Source organism: Glycine max, chromosome 7, assembly GCF_000004515.6.
Source record: "Glycine max cultivar Williams 82 chromosome 7, Glycine_max_v4.0, whole genome shotgun sequence".
In the NCBI taxonomy this organism is placed as follows: domain Eukaryota; kingdom Viridiplantae; phylum Streptophyta; class Magnoliopsida; order Fabales; family Fabaceae; genus Glycine; species Glycine max.
The window spans coordinates 4,431,532-4,445,096 of record NC_038243.2 but is presented as its reverse complement, the minus strand read 5'-3'; the positions used below and the strand labels follow the sequence as shown (position 1 = coordinate 4,445,096).

Here is a 13,565-nt window from a genome sequence, read left to right as displayed (position 1 = left end):
AATTGCATTGCGGTCCTTAATCTGAACTTTGTAAAGACACAAATGTTGGGGATCTTCTTAGGCTATTGCTTCCTGCACTCCCTTTTTGCCTTCTGGAATGCACTTCCTTTTTTGGCTTCTAGAATAACTAATCCAAAAGGTAAAAAAAAAATCCTGAAATGAGTGCAGAAAGTAATTTGGGGAGTGCAGGAAGCATTAGCCATCTTTCTTAACGCACGTTCCTTTCTGAAAGCAAGACATCGAAACAAATTCTTATTGAGCCCGCAATAAAATAAATTCAATGTTACTTATTTTTTTCAGAATTAATAAACTTAATTCCCTAAAAATGACAGCAAAAGATCAATAATTTTGACTATATGTAATCTTTAAAAGCATTCACAAATTAATGAATATTCATGGGATCAGACCCATGGCAAACATATCATTTGCGAAATAGGCCAAAGGAGCAAGGATTTGGCATATAATTGACTCGACATTCCCTGTATTGACTTGCTAACACATTCATTTATACATATTCTTTTTTTGCCCCATAAAGAAAAATGATAGAAGAAAAAATCCACAAAAAATCTCTAAATCTATTTTTTTTTCCCGCATATTCAAACTATATGTCAAAGGGCCCAAGACTACCGGTGTTGTCTTGGGTTTGAACTACGGAGAGTCACACCATGCAAAAATTTTGTATATCCAAGTAAACTAAGCTTTCCATCAGTATTTCTTATCCAATCTTTGAGAACTGAATAAGCTGAAGGCCCAAGATTCAACTCCTGAAGCCATAAAGAAAAATATAATATTAAAAAAACATAGATAAGCATAATAACAAGTGTATATCAAGTTATGTATAGTAGAATTGATGTATATTAGAATTTTTTTTTAAAAAAATAGCAATTACTCTGGCTAATTCTTCAACTGATATCAGACGGTTGCCTTCTCTCTCAAAATGTTCAAAAGCAGTTGAGGCAATATCTTCCCACCTATCATGTGCTTCCAATTGATGTGTGCTGATTGTAGCAGCACAAAATTCTTCAAAGTCCATCTTTCTATAGGCAAGTGGCTCCATCTATACAATCATTCAAGCAAGAAAATATAAGATATTTGGTCAAGATGGGGAAATAGTATGAACTTCATTATATTAGAAATGGACCAGACCTAGTAGCTCGATCCCAAAAATTAATTGGGAGAGGGTTGTAGCCCAACAAGAATAGATAGACTTTGATACCATATTAGAATTGAACCTGAGCCTAACACAACCTCAAAAGATCACCGAAGGGAGGAAGTTTGTCTAAGAAAGAGTATTCTACCTATGTGCCTAGCTAATGCAGCATATCTTAACAAGTTATGAAATAGAAGTCTAGGGGATATATGTACTTGATACACAAGTAATTTTAATGCAGAAACATACCTAAGTCCACAAACAATTCCCATGTAAAAACGAGTTGCACATAGATTTAACAATGCACTTAGCACTAGGGTCAAATTTTCAAAACAGTACATGTAGGAACTTACAAACAATGAAGCAAATACAGCAGTAGATCAACAGTCTAATGTGCCATGTATATTTTCAACAGAAAATTTCCTGAAATGTAGCAAAGTTCCTACCACTTGAATCAGATTTTGAAAAATGCATAGCCAGGAAATTATCTGGAAAATATACTGGCGTGTCAGGTCCAACAAGCCAACGATATTTTGTCAATACATATAAGAATAATTCCTCACCGCATTTATGATCTCAAGAACCCTTGACTCCCTCATGGCATCAGTTGCATTGCGTACAAGAGCCTGCAGAATCATGGAAATTAATGGATCATAAAGAAACGACAAGGTGGGAGTAATGAAACCAAAAAAACCCTTCAAAGCAGGAAAAACACACATATCCACACAGATATGAACAAGACAAAAAACCAAGTTGTGCATGTGAAATTGACAGTTTCTAACACCCCTTATGCCATCCATACACACACACACACGAAGAAAAAATCACTTTATAAACCATATGAATACTGAAGGATTTTATTAGAGAAGCAGTAGAAAACCATTTTGAAATTGTCAAGGGAGATGTGCCCGTCTCTATTTGGTTCCAACAATCTGAATTGTGCACTAAGGTAGGGCAATTGATCCTCTGGCAAGGCTTTTGAAAGGGCCTGGACAGCAGAAGCCATAAAGATTAGTTAAAATCCAACACAGAGAAAGATATTCAATGGACAATAATCCAATTTCAAAACTGGTACAAAGCCCACATTAAACAATGCTTCTTAAAAAGTCCATTTATGATTATTTATGTCAAATAAATACAAACACATATTGAGTTTCCCAAAAAGCATTAGATTTACCAACATCACAGTTCATAATAGACCTTAACAGCACACATTTCCCTTTTCATTTTTTTTTAAAGCATTAATGTGGCTCACACCACACACTGAAACATTATGATGAATCTATTCAGTCATTGGGGGAAAGTCATTATGAAAGAAAATGCAGGTGATATCAGTGGAGGGAAGGAAGAAGAATTGCATAATAAAACTAGAAAAAAAAATGCCATAAGCATAAAAAAAATGCATCTATTCAGTGCAGACATGTGCATGAGATAGTACTATGGACTAACAAGATTAAGGAAGATACTGAACGTTAAACTCAGCATAAGCATATTCAAGGAAACGAATTAAATAATACCTTCACTGCTGCACGTTTGAATGGTGTTGCATGAAGATAAGCCTTCACTAGTTTAAAAACTAATATATCTAAAGGGATGGGACGGCTGTCATCCCTCAACCAAGGATGAGCTGCATTTAGAGAAGTACGAAGTAATTAGTTTCATAAATTCAATTTACGAAAGCATTGTCAGTACCATTTTTTAAATCCATTACTAATAAGAAAAAGCTAGTATCCTCTAGTCAAAAGGTAGGGATTATAAATTATAATGTTACTTCAGGACTGATAAGCACCCAAGCACTTGAGGAACCCACCCTTTAAAGCTAGTTGTTAAGGGGGGAGAACCAAGCACGCTTAAATACTCCACTGAACATCCCTATTACCCAATGTGGGACTTAGGCACCCATAATACTCAAGTCCCTATCGTAGACGGCTCATACTCTACAAACCCCTCATTCAACTTCCTTGTTGGTTAAAAGTCAAAATTCCCCAACGATCTGAACCCTTTGTAGGTAGTTATTTTCGAGACACAGACAACCAGCTTTGATACCAATTGATAAACGCCCAAGAACTTGGGGAACCCACCCTTAAAAGATAGCTGTTAAGGGGGGGAGAACCAAGCACTTAAACTCCACTAAGCATCCCATACTACTCGATGTGGAACTTAGGCACCCCATACTTCCCAAGTCCAGAAGGTTATAAAGGCAAGGCACCCACATTTGAAGTGAATTACCATTTGGCAGTCTATAATAACAAAACTCCACTGTTTATATGGTGGAAATGCTGTAAAGAGAATGAGAAGCTTTTTTTTAACTGCACAGGACTTCTTTTAACTTCCTGGCTGATGCAGGATGGTCAGGCGTCAAATTACACAATCAACAAGATGGATGTAATTGTTCAATTTTCGATACTTGTGCCCAGACATTACTCTTTGGTGAGTTGGTTAACACATAAGAATCTCATGAAGATTAAAAAGGGAACATTAGAGAGTCAAACTGATATGAAAACTTACTTAGAGCTTGGACAGCTGTCATTCTTTTCCGGTAGTCTTTGTTTAGGAGCCGTTTCACAAAGTCCTTGGCCTCAGCAGAGGCAGTAGGCCAAGGTAAATCATCAAAGTTAGGATCAGCTCTAAGCACTGCACGAAAAATTCCAGATTCTGTCCGTGCATAGAAAGGTCGACTTCCACATAATAAGATATAGGTAATAACACCAATACTCCATATATCTGCTTCCAGACTATATGACCTGTGAAGGACCTCAGGTGCAACATAATACGCACTCCCAACAATGTCATTCAGTCGCTCATCTGTAAATCAACACACATGAAGGGAAAAATTAAGAGGGATGGCCTTATATCCATAAATATCCCAACAATGTCTTGGGTTATGAGTACATGGAACAGACTATTGAGACAGAAATGCGCTATCCTAGTGCCACATGTAATTCAAAGTTTCATTTTACATAATATTTGTGAAGCATTCACAGAAACCAAGCAGATTTTTTCAATCTTTACTGTTGGTTTTAAAATGTATTGGAATTGTGGATGGATGACAATTGGAACCCAGCCAAATGACACTGAAAATGATGAGATTTAAAATCCCTAGTAAATTTTCTAGACAGCAGATAAAATAGCATGGTTAGATACACTATAACTGTCTTAGAATTTGGACTTAGGGTCCTAAATAAACCCTGCAAAACCAGCTTGTAAGGTGAGAACAACCCAAGCTTTATAAAGCTCTATTTAAGCCATATTTCCATTCGATGGGCGACTAAACACACCACTCCTGAGGCTGCAATTAAGGCAGCCCCCAAAGAAGCTTCAACTAGGCAGGCTTGGGGTGACCGTGATTACGGCAGCAAGATTTCACTTAAGAGCATTATGAAAGGTAAGCAGCACCAATGAAGTGTGCATTTTTAGTAGCCAGCTGTCTATTTAATACTTTAAATATATATAAATAAGATAGTCTGTTTTGAAAGGAAAAGGAAAAAGAAAATTGAGAATCACTCTAATTATTACCTGGTCGGATGAAGTCAGAAAGACCAAAATCAATCAACTTCATGTCAGCATCTTCACTTCTCGAAGTGTAGAGGAAATTCTGTAAAAGCAAACTCCAAAAAAGAATCAACATTATTGATATTCTATATAATTAATCCTCGTAATATTAAAAACAGAACTAGATGTTATCATTACAAATTATTATATGGATGATAATTTAAAGCACAAACCTCAGGTTTCAAGTCACGGTGCACAACACCTTGAAGATGACAAAATGCAACTACGCTTAGGATCTGCAAAACTATAACCTTGGCATCCTCCTCAGAATACTTTCCTCCCCTAATTTTTAAATAAACATTATTCAATTAAATAAGATTATACCAAGTTGAAATTTTTTAAAAAGCAAATAGAAAGCTAACCTTGACAAAATTCTGTCAAGAAGCTCCCCACCTTCACACAATCTGGTAAGAAAGCAAAATCCAGGATAGGTCACTGTATGATGATGTTATAATTCTAAGATGCATGTCCCCAACAATTTAATTACAACTTAGTAAATATCCACCAACAGAATATATACTGCCTAGAAACATAGAAATAAAGCAACTTAACATGTAGATGCGGTTGAACTCAATTAAACCTTCTAACAGAAAAAGGCATGAATGAAAGAAATGATAACTTTTTACTGAGAAAATGAAAATTAATTTCGGTGATGATAGCAAAATAATGGGCATATAGACAACAATGTCTTTCTATAGTTCAATTTTATAGTAGTCTGACAACAATGATATTGAACACAATGATAAAAGACATGCTCCATAACTAATAACGATTTTATAGATGATAATGCATAACAATAAAAAAAACACAATGATAAAAGACAATGATATTGAACACAATTTTATAGATGATAATGAATAACGATTAACAACAACAGAGCAATGATATTGAACAAAGTGATAAAAGACATACTCCATAACTATGTACACATTGTTGGCATCCTCAAAAGCATCATGAAATTTGACGAGATGTTTATGGCCAGATAGAGCTTTTAATATCTTCACCTCTCTGCGAACATCTTCAATTGCTATTGCAGTGGTCATCTGATGAATAAAATTTATTAAGATGAGAAACAGTATAGTGTTTATTAACATCTTTTGAACAGTAAATTTAGATAACAAATTTCCTAATTTATGCCATTTCCATGTCAAAGGAAACTGTAGAGTCTGCAAATATCATGTTAAATTGAAAGCATACAGTTAACAACTTTTAAGTGATCAAAGCTGCCTTAAACTTCAGATAATCACATTCCAATATATACAATAATAGAATCATCAGGAAAACATCAGTGCATGGTTGGTTTCATATTTCGTCTGCTGTACACGTGCGCTGAGTTTTTTGCTTCTATGTTTTTTTTCATTTTTTAAAGTGAATTTTCCTGGTACACACATGTATCCAACACAATTCCAAACACACACTATTCGCATGTTTGTACCTGCATCCATATGTGAAAAAGACATTGATCCACCTTATGCTACTGTGTTGCTTTTGCATTAATGTGGATAGGTGACACAATTCCAAACATACGTTAAATGTATGAATCAAAAAAACATACATTATATGTATTAAAAAAACACCCCATAAATAGTGAAAAAACAGGTAACGTATTTTACGACCAACCACCAACAAAGTGACTAACCCTACCTGAAATTGCAACAAAGAGAATCCTCCATGATATGTCATTACTTGTTCATATAGATTCTAAAATGCATTTATAAAACATGACTGCAACTGGAAGTTACAGATGTAGATTCTAAAACGCAAGCACCGGAAAATGAATGAGCCGCTACCCAAGAGAACAAAGTATTGTAATATGACACACACATATAAGACAATTTTAGCTTAGAAGGTATCCTCAATGACTAGCATTAACAATACCAAAATGGATAACCATTTCAACCATATATTATCCTAAACAACCTATGATCAAAATTTCCATTCAATAGCAACAAGGGCAAGGCTGCATGCATTCGCGTGATAGCGTTTATTATCTAACAACTAATTCCAGTTCACTCAAACAAAGAGACCATTCTTTAGTCTTTACCACTTAGTTTAGGATACCAATTTTCCAAATATCACATTTACATATATTATCACATAAGAAATGAACTAAAAAAACTACTGTTCAGCTCAGTTCAGCCAGGCAAGTTAAGAAATGCCATGATATCTAAGCTGATTAAAACCAGCTGACAAGGTAAGACAAAGTCAAATATCATGTCAAATCCAATTCCACACTTTTTTTATAAAAAAAAAATAAATTACAGCTCATTCAGTGAAAACACAAATGATTCTGGCCACAGGACAGTGAAGTTAAAAATTCTGAAATGGAGCTAGAAACAAAGACAACAAGACAATGTCCTGAAACCACACATTTGTCGGGTACCATTTCCTAGTACTATCCACAAACCTCAGAACCCCAATCCCTCAGAAAATTCTGTGTGTCAGACAACTTCCCTATAATTCCCTAGTCCCACTTACAGAATCTCGCAGCACTGTATCAAGCAACAAAGATCAAACCCGAATCCTCCAAATCCAAATGCCACCATAATTCAAAACAGTCCAAAATAACCACAACCAACAAAACCAGACAATTATAATGACAAAAAAAAAAACACGCACACAAAAATAAATAGAACCAAATATCTCAAAAAAAATAAAAAGACATTGGATTGAAAATTCTACCTTGGCCTTGGAAATGATTTTAATTGCAACAGGCTGGTCTTTGAGTTCACCCTTCTTCCCCTTAGCATAGCAAGTATGACCAAAATGCCCTCGCCCCACTTCTTTCCCAATTTCGAATTTCGCCCCAAAATTCTTACCATACCCAAAGCTCTTATCCAGCGTCTGCTCCGCCGCCGCCGCAGCCGCAGCCGCCTCCTCCTCTGGGATCGGCCCCTCCTTCGGCGCCGCCTTCGCGTGCCCGAGCCGCTTTGCCAGAGACGCCCTTATGTGCTTCGCCGGAGACGGCGGCGGGAACGGCCGCCTGAAAAACCTCCTCGGCGTGCCCCTCGCCGGTGACGGCGTCACGCCACCGCCGCCGTGGGGGAAGGGACTCGGCCAGGGGCTGGCCCGCGCGGGCGTGTCCTTGGCCGGCAGCGGAGAGGGCGGGACGTCGCCTGATCCGGCGACAACCGCGGTGGTCTCGGTGTTGGTGGTGGCCGCGGTGGCGTCATTTTCCGGGGCGAGATTGGTCTTGCCGTAGCACTGGCCCATGGTGACGTGACGTCAGCACATCGGAGGGCTCACCCTCACGCGGCGGAATCTGGGGTGTGGCGAGAAAACGATAAAATCAGGGAATTTGAGTCAGGTAGAGAGAGAAAGGGATTTAGAGAGAGAAAGGGGGCGACAGAGACAGACACCGAGAAAGCATGGACAACGTCTGTTAACACACAGAGAGAAAAGCGTGTCTGTGTGTGTGTGTTTGTGTTGTGTGCGTGAGTGTCACTGTTGCATAAGCTTCAGGGGTTCTTATAACCTGCTTCGCGCTGCACCATGAATTTTTGTGCTACTCACAGCGTGGCCTTCAGGATCTTACATCACATTCTTTATGCTATCTTACATCACCAACGTTATACTGCAACACATTTAAATATTATAATTTATAAATAAAAATATTTGTGTGTGTTTTACACGTAAATACTCATCATATCATTTCATTCAAAATTAGAGATTCACAGTGCGTTTTTGTATCTGCGCTTATTATGCGTGTTTTATGTTTTGTTGACCTCAAATTGTGATCAGACATAAAACCTAATGAGAGTAGCTTTTTATTTGATTTAGTTTGTTATGTTTGAAAATTTAAATCTTACACACACCAAATACTATTTGAAATCAAATCTGAAACATAAAATCTAGATACCCTTATTATATTATGAACAACTTGATTGGTTGGTTAGTCTAGGAATAAAACTAACCGAAAAGTTTTGAAAATGATTAAGCTTTTGAGATCTGATATTGTTTTGACATCAAGTTTATTATATTGTTAGGTTATAGTATTTTAGATATTGTTTGTTTTAACACTTTAACACCTACATGAATTTTATGATTTTATTTTTAATGTATTTTTTATGAGTTATTTTCAATGCATTGAAGAAGAAGGATGTTTATAAAAAAAATGGTAATTAGAAATTTTGATTTTCCGCCATGACCTTGAAAAATTCTTGTAAACTTAAATCTTTAAATTGAATATAAAATTAATTTTTTATTTATGAAATTGAGTCACATTTATATTTTTAAACTCTTCGATATTCATAATAAATCATTTTTAACATCAATTTCTAGTTAATATGGAACATTTTTTGTCCAAATATTTATTATCTAATTTAGTAGTAGTAAATTACAATTTATGATAACATTTTTTGTTTGATTATTTTAGATTGTAATAATTTTAAATGTTTTAAAAGTCAAAAAGACCGAACTAATTTTACGTAATCAAGATGGGTACATATTGCGATGTGTGAATTGTGATCAGAATCGTTGATTTGGGTGTGTGGGAAACAGCGGTGTTGTGTTCCCTGATGCGTGGGATAATTTTCGTCTGAGGAGTTTTTGTTTTGTCTTTAGCTACTTTAATTTTATATTTAATGTCTTTTGTAACTTTTGTTGCCGTTATTAGTAATTTTCAAATGAAAAAGCATGCGGATCTATTTTTTAAAAGGAAAAAAAAAAATCCAAAGGAAGACTTGTGGAACTGTGTTGAGAAAAAATAATAAAAGGGTGAGATAGGAAAAATGTTAGCCAGAGTCTCTATTGTATATCGATATTGATTTTCTAAATCACTCTTATTTTTTGCCTTTTCAACTTCAATTATTTTCATTAAAAAGTCGTTACATTTATAATCTATCTTTTTTAGAAGACATTTATAATCTATCTATGATTATTTTTATAGTTTAAATTTCTAACTAATAATCCTTCACCGCCGTCTCAAAATTTTTTTGGAACAATCATGTGATTTCAATGGCATAAAAAAGGGTAACAAAAATTTATTTGTTATTTAGAAACAGAGATAATAATATGGATCAAATTTTAGATTATTTGAATTCTTAAGGCAATTAAGACTTCGTGAATTTTAAGTTATTAAGAGAAAGCATATGAATAATTCAATAGGAAAGAGATTGAAAAAAATATAAAGTATTATTTAACACAGAGAGAAAGAGAACATAGAAAAATATAAAGTATCAATATTTAGTATGAAATAATAAATATTAATAAAGTATTTAATATATTAAAGTATCTATTGTAAATCCCTTGATATTACACGTCTCTGATTCCTAAGAAAAAAAATATGGCTGTATCTATATATATTAACTCAATTTTATATACTCAAATCGTTTTAATTAAGGTGGAAAAATGCTGTGCACTCAATTTTATAGTTTAATTATACTAGCAAATCCCTGTTAGATATTAAGTGTCACAATTTAAATAGAATATCCTTGAACTCTACGACATGGGTCAGATAATCCATTGCACAATTTAGTTGGTATGGTTTCTTTATCAATTATCACCAACTGCCTCATTGGCTGAAAGAAAGTTTCAAAATGAAAAAACTAACAGCATGAGGCTCGAGAATTGAGAGGCAAAAAAAGGAACACTATCCAAAACTTTGTGATTATTAAAAAAACAAAATAGGGCAAAATGAAGCTATCTGCCAACTTACTATGACCTCAGCTCGTAACTAATTAATTAGGTATAAGCATTCCATTCCATATATTAATTAATAACATGCAGGCGCAGTTATCGAATTCAATATGGTTGCGTTTGAATGAGGGGTTGTAACATTTTAAGAAACTAGAATTGGTAAAAGAAAAACACTTCTAAAGTAAAAAGCTTATGTCGTTTTTTTCAAACTGATACGATATATGATGTGGTGACATTTTTTATAATGGAATGAACAATATTTTTACGTTTATTGCTTTACAACCAATCTAGAAAATACTTCTTAGATAAGTTGTGCAAATAATAATAGATTGAAGTCGTACTTGTATAAGAATATTGTGAATATCTTGTTTTGAAACTTAGAGTGATATGAACATGCTACTAAAATCATAAAAAAATTAACAAATTTTCTATATTGGTTGTACTAATAATTGATGTAGAAGTAATAAAAAAAAACAACTAATGTTAAAATCAATATTAATTCCTTAGTATAACCAATCTAAAAAGCATTTTCCAAAATTTTGAAAATTCATCAACAAGACATCATTTTTAAAAATAATCAATTTAAAAGTCTTGTTGAGAATTTTAAAAATTGCAAGAAAATAAACATTTTAGATGGGTGATTAATTTTTTTTAAAAAAAAAGTATTTCTTACATCAGTTCTTAATACACCTAATTCAAAAATCATTTTCTAGATTGATTTTAAGACAATTGATGTAAAAGATATTATGTTAATATTATAAAAATATCATAATTTCACATCCTACATTGATTTTTAAGAAAGCATTATAATTAAATTATGTTAAAACTTAAAAATCTTTTTTTTGCTACTGTAAAAAAAAGGTTGGTTATGAAGAACACACCCTATAGATATTATATAGTGTTTTAAACTATAATTCGTAATCTCAATTGTAAGTACAACGTTTTTGTAAAAAAAAAATGTAAGTACAACATGGATCAAGGTTTTATGGTTTTCACAATTACATCAAAATTGTAAACTATTATAGCAGTTTAAAACAAGGATTCTACAGCATATTATGAACAAAGTTTGTAAACTCTTCATTCACTTCGTGACCAATTTCATGTCAAGGTGTCACAGTTCAGTTTATTAGTACAAAAAAGATTTGTCAGAAATATTATAAGTTATAAAATACATCAATATTTTATATTAGTTCTGTTTTAGAATATTCATCTTAATATTAAAAAATATCACCGCTTTACATACATACCACAACGGTTTTTGAATAATTGATATAAAAATGTTTGTTTTACCCTTTTTCTACACGTACTTCTGCCTTCTTGTAATTTAGCTTCACTATTATTATGAGCACAACATCTACCTCTTGTTTTTCTAAAAAAGTTTAATAAATTAAATATAGTAACATTTGATATGTATTAATTTTTTTCTTAATTTAAGAAAATATAGAGTTTGGGAGGAACATTATTTTCTTTTGAAAATATTTATAAGGTGAAAGTCAAATCTATATGACTTCGTAGCGACCCAGTTGGACTTGGACCCATTGATGGCGGTTGCGATGGTTGTTGGTACGACGTGTGGCTGCAATTAAAACCGCCAGAACCTTTTCACTATTTCCCTATAGATTATAACTATGCCAATGACTTGCCTGAACCACACTCTCTAGCTAATAAACTTCCAATCACCAATTATTAAAAACTCTTCTTAATTATAATAATGCCTAAGTTTTTTTTCTTCCGATAGGATTATCAATAATTCACCTGTCATATTTAACCATTTAGATTTTCTTAATTAATATTTAAATTCTTAGTTTTACTTTTAAACAATACTTTCTTTTATTCGTGTAGAAATCAAAGATAAATATAATAAAATTTATATAACATAGATCAATCAATTAAACCGTACCTTTTTAGCTATTTATGTCAATATGCATGTAAATATTTTGCTTAGAACCTAAAAAGTGTATGATAATTAATTAAAACTGTTTTAACAATATGATAACATAATTAAATAACTAAATTATTTTACATTACATATGAATCAAATTTATTAAAATTTACGAATATACTAATATGTCGATGCACATTACGGGCTTTTAATGCGTATTTTTAGCAGATCTCTTGCGAATTGTGATGCTTTTATTCTAAAAACACTAATGAACATACACCACAATTCCTTCAAATATAGAAAACAATATTAATTATATACAAGAGCATTGGTTCCAGCATCAACTTTAGATGACGCAAGCAGCACACAAGACGCATCAGCAACAAAGGGTATTTTGACTGTCATAAAACATAAAGCAGCAACATGAATAATGAATCACCTCCACCCACATTGTTTTGGGGCATTCAATGGTAGAGAGAGGATATATATATATATGGGTCAATACGCGATAAATATGTTTGAATATGCTTTTGTCCAAGAGTTCGACTGACAAACTAAGCCTAAAGCCATTTTATAAGCTGCCCAACGTTAATTCTTTAGGCCCATGAATATGTTTTTTCTCTAATCACACACCACTTTTTATTTTCTATAACTTGTTTCAAAAATATTTTTGTCTAAACCAGATTCTCTTCTAGTTTTTTTTTGGAAACTTTTTAAGATGGGTGTGGGAAGTAATTTTAATATCTCCAACACGTAGCCACGCCAAGGACTGAGTATATGAAGGAAGTATACAAGAATGAAAATCTGGGGGATGATCTGATGTCTGAGATAGTCTAATAGGTCCAACAATAATGATTAAGATAGACTTCTAAATTCTAATACTATCTTAAAATTTTATTTCAGGTTAATCTAATCCTTAAAACATGCTCATGGAATGAGAGTTCTCTCTCTCTCTCTCTCTCTCTCTCTCTCTCTCTCTCTATATATATATATATATATATATATTATTTTTATCATATTATTGGTCAATGTGATATACCCAAAAAAATATTTAGGTTAAACATATAATTTACAGCTTCTTTGTTAGTATGGAAACACATCAGATGAGCAACATAAGATTTAAGCGGCCTTGTTTGGTATTATTGATTTATGAAGGGTCCAAGTTAGAGAGAGGGATGTTTTTACACGCTCAATAATTTTGTTGTGTTTGTTTTAAAAGAAGTTCAACCTACTATAAAAAGGGTGTAAGAGTAATTTTCATGTTTATTATTTTATTTTTACCTATTTCTCTTCCTCCAAACAACTTAACATCCAATTTTATTTCTACTGTATTTTCTCTTTTTA

General features: G+C 33.3%; 1 protein-coding gene across 1 annotated transcript; it reads right to left on the bottom strand.

Moving 5' to 3' along the window:
• Nucleotides 1-339: 339 nt before the first annotated feature.
• On the bottom strand, nucleotides 340-8,325 carry LOC100796256 (CDPK-related kinase 3). The gene is made up of 11 exons (XM_003528724.5): nucleotides 7,385-8,325; nucleotides 5,615-5,745; nucleotides 5,065-5,106; nucleotides 4,876-4,984; nucleotides 4,667-4,745; nucleotides 3,659-3,955; nucleotides 2,668-2,777; nucleotides 2,031-2,138; nucleotides 1,714-1,776; nucleotides 890-1,057; nucleotides 340-764 (listed from the first exon to the last, which is right to left on the bottom strand). The coding sequence occupies exons 1-11, from the start codon at nucleotides 7,913-7,915 to the stop codon at nucleotides 624-626; spliced, it is 1,779 nt and encodes a 592-aa protein (XP_003528772.1). The 5' UTR covers nucleotides 7,916-8,325; the 3' UTR covers nucleotides 340-623.
• Nucleotides 8,326-13,565: the final 5,240 nt, after the last annotated feature.

Excerpts from the sequence above, each read along its gene's own strand:
- LOC100796256 (XM_003528724.5), bottom strand. The coding sequence starts at position 7,915 with ATGGGCCAGTGCTACGGCAAGACCAATCTCGCCCCGGAAAATGACGCC. Across the intron at positions 1,777-2,030 it reads CCCTTGACAATTTCAAAATG|GCTCTTGTACGCAATGCAAC; the intron begins GTTTTCTACTGC and ends ATGATTCTGCAG. Across the intron at positions 1,058-1,713 it reads TTCTTGAGATCATAAATGCG|ATGGAGCCACTTGCCTATAG; the intron begins GTGAGGAATTAT and ends ATGATTGTATAG.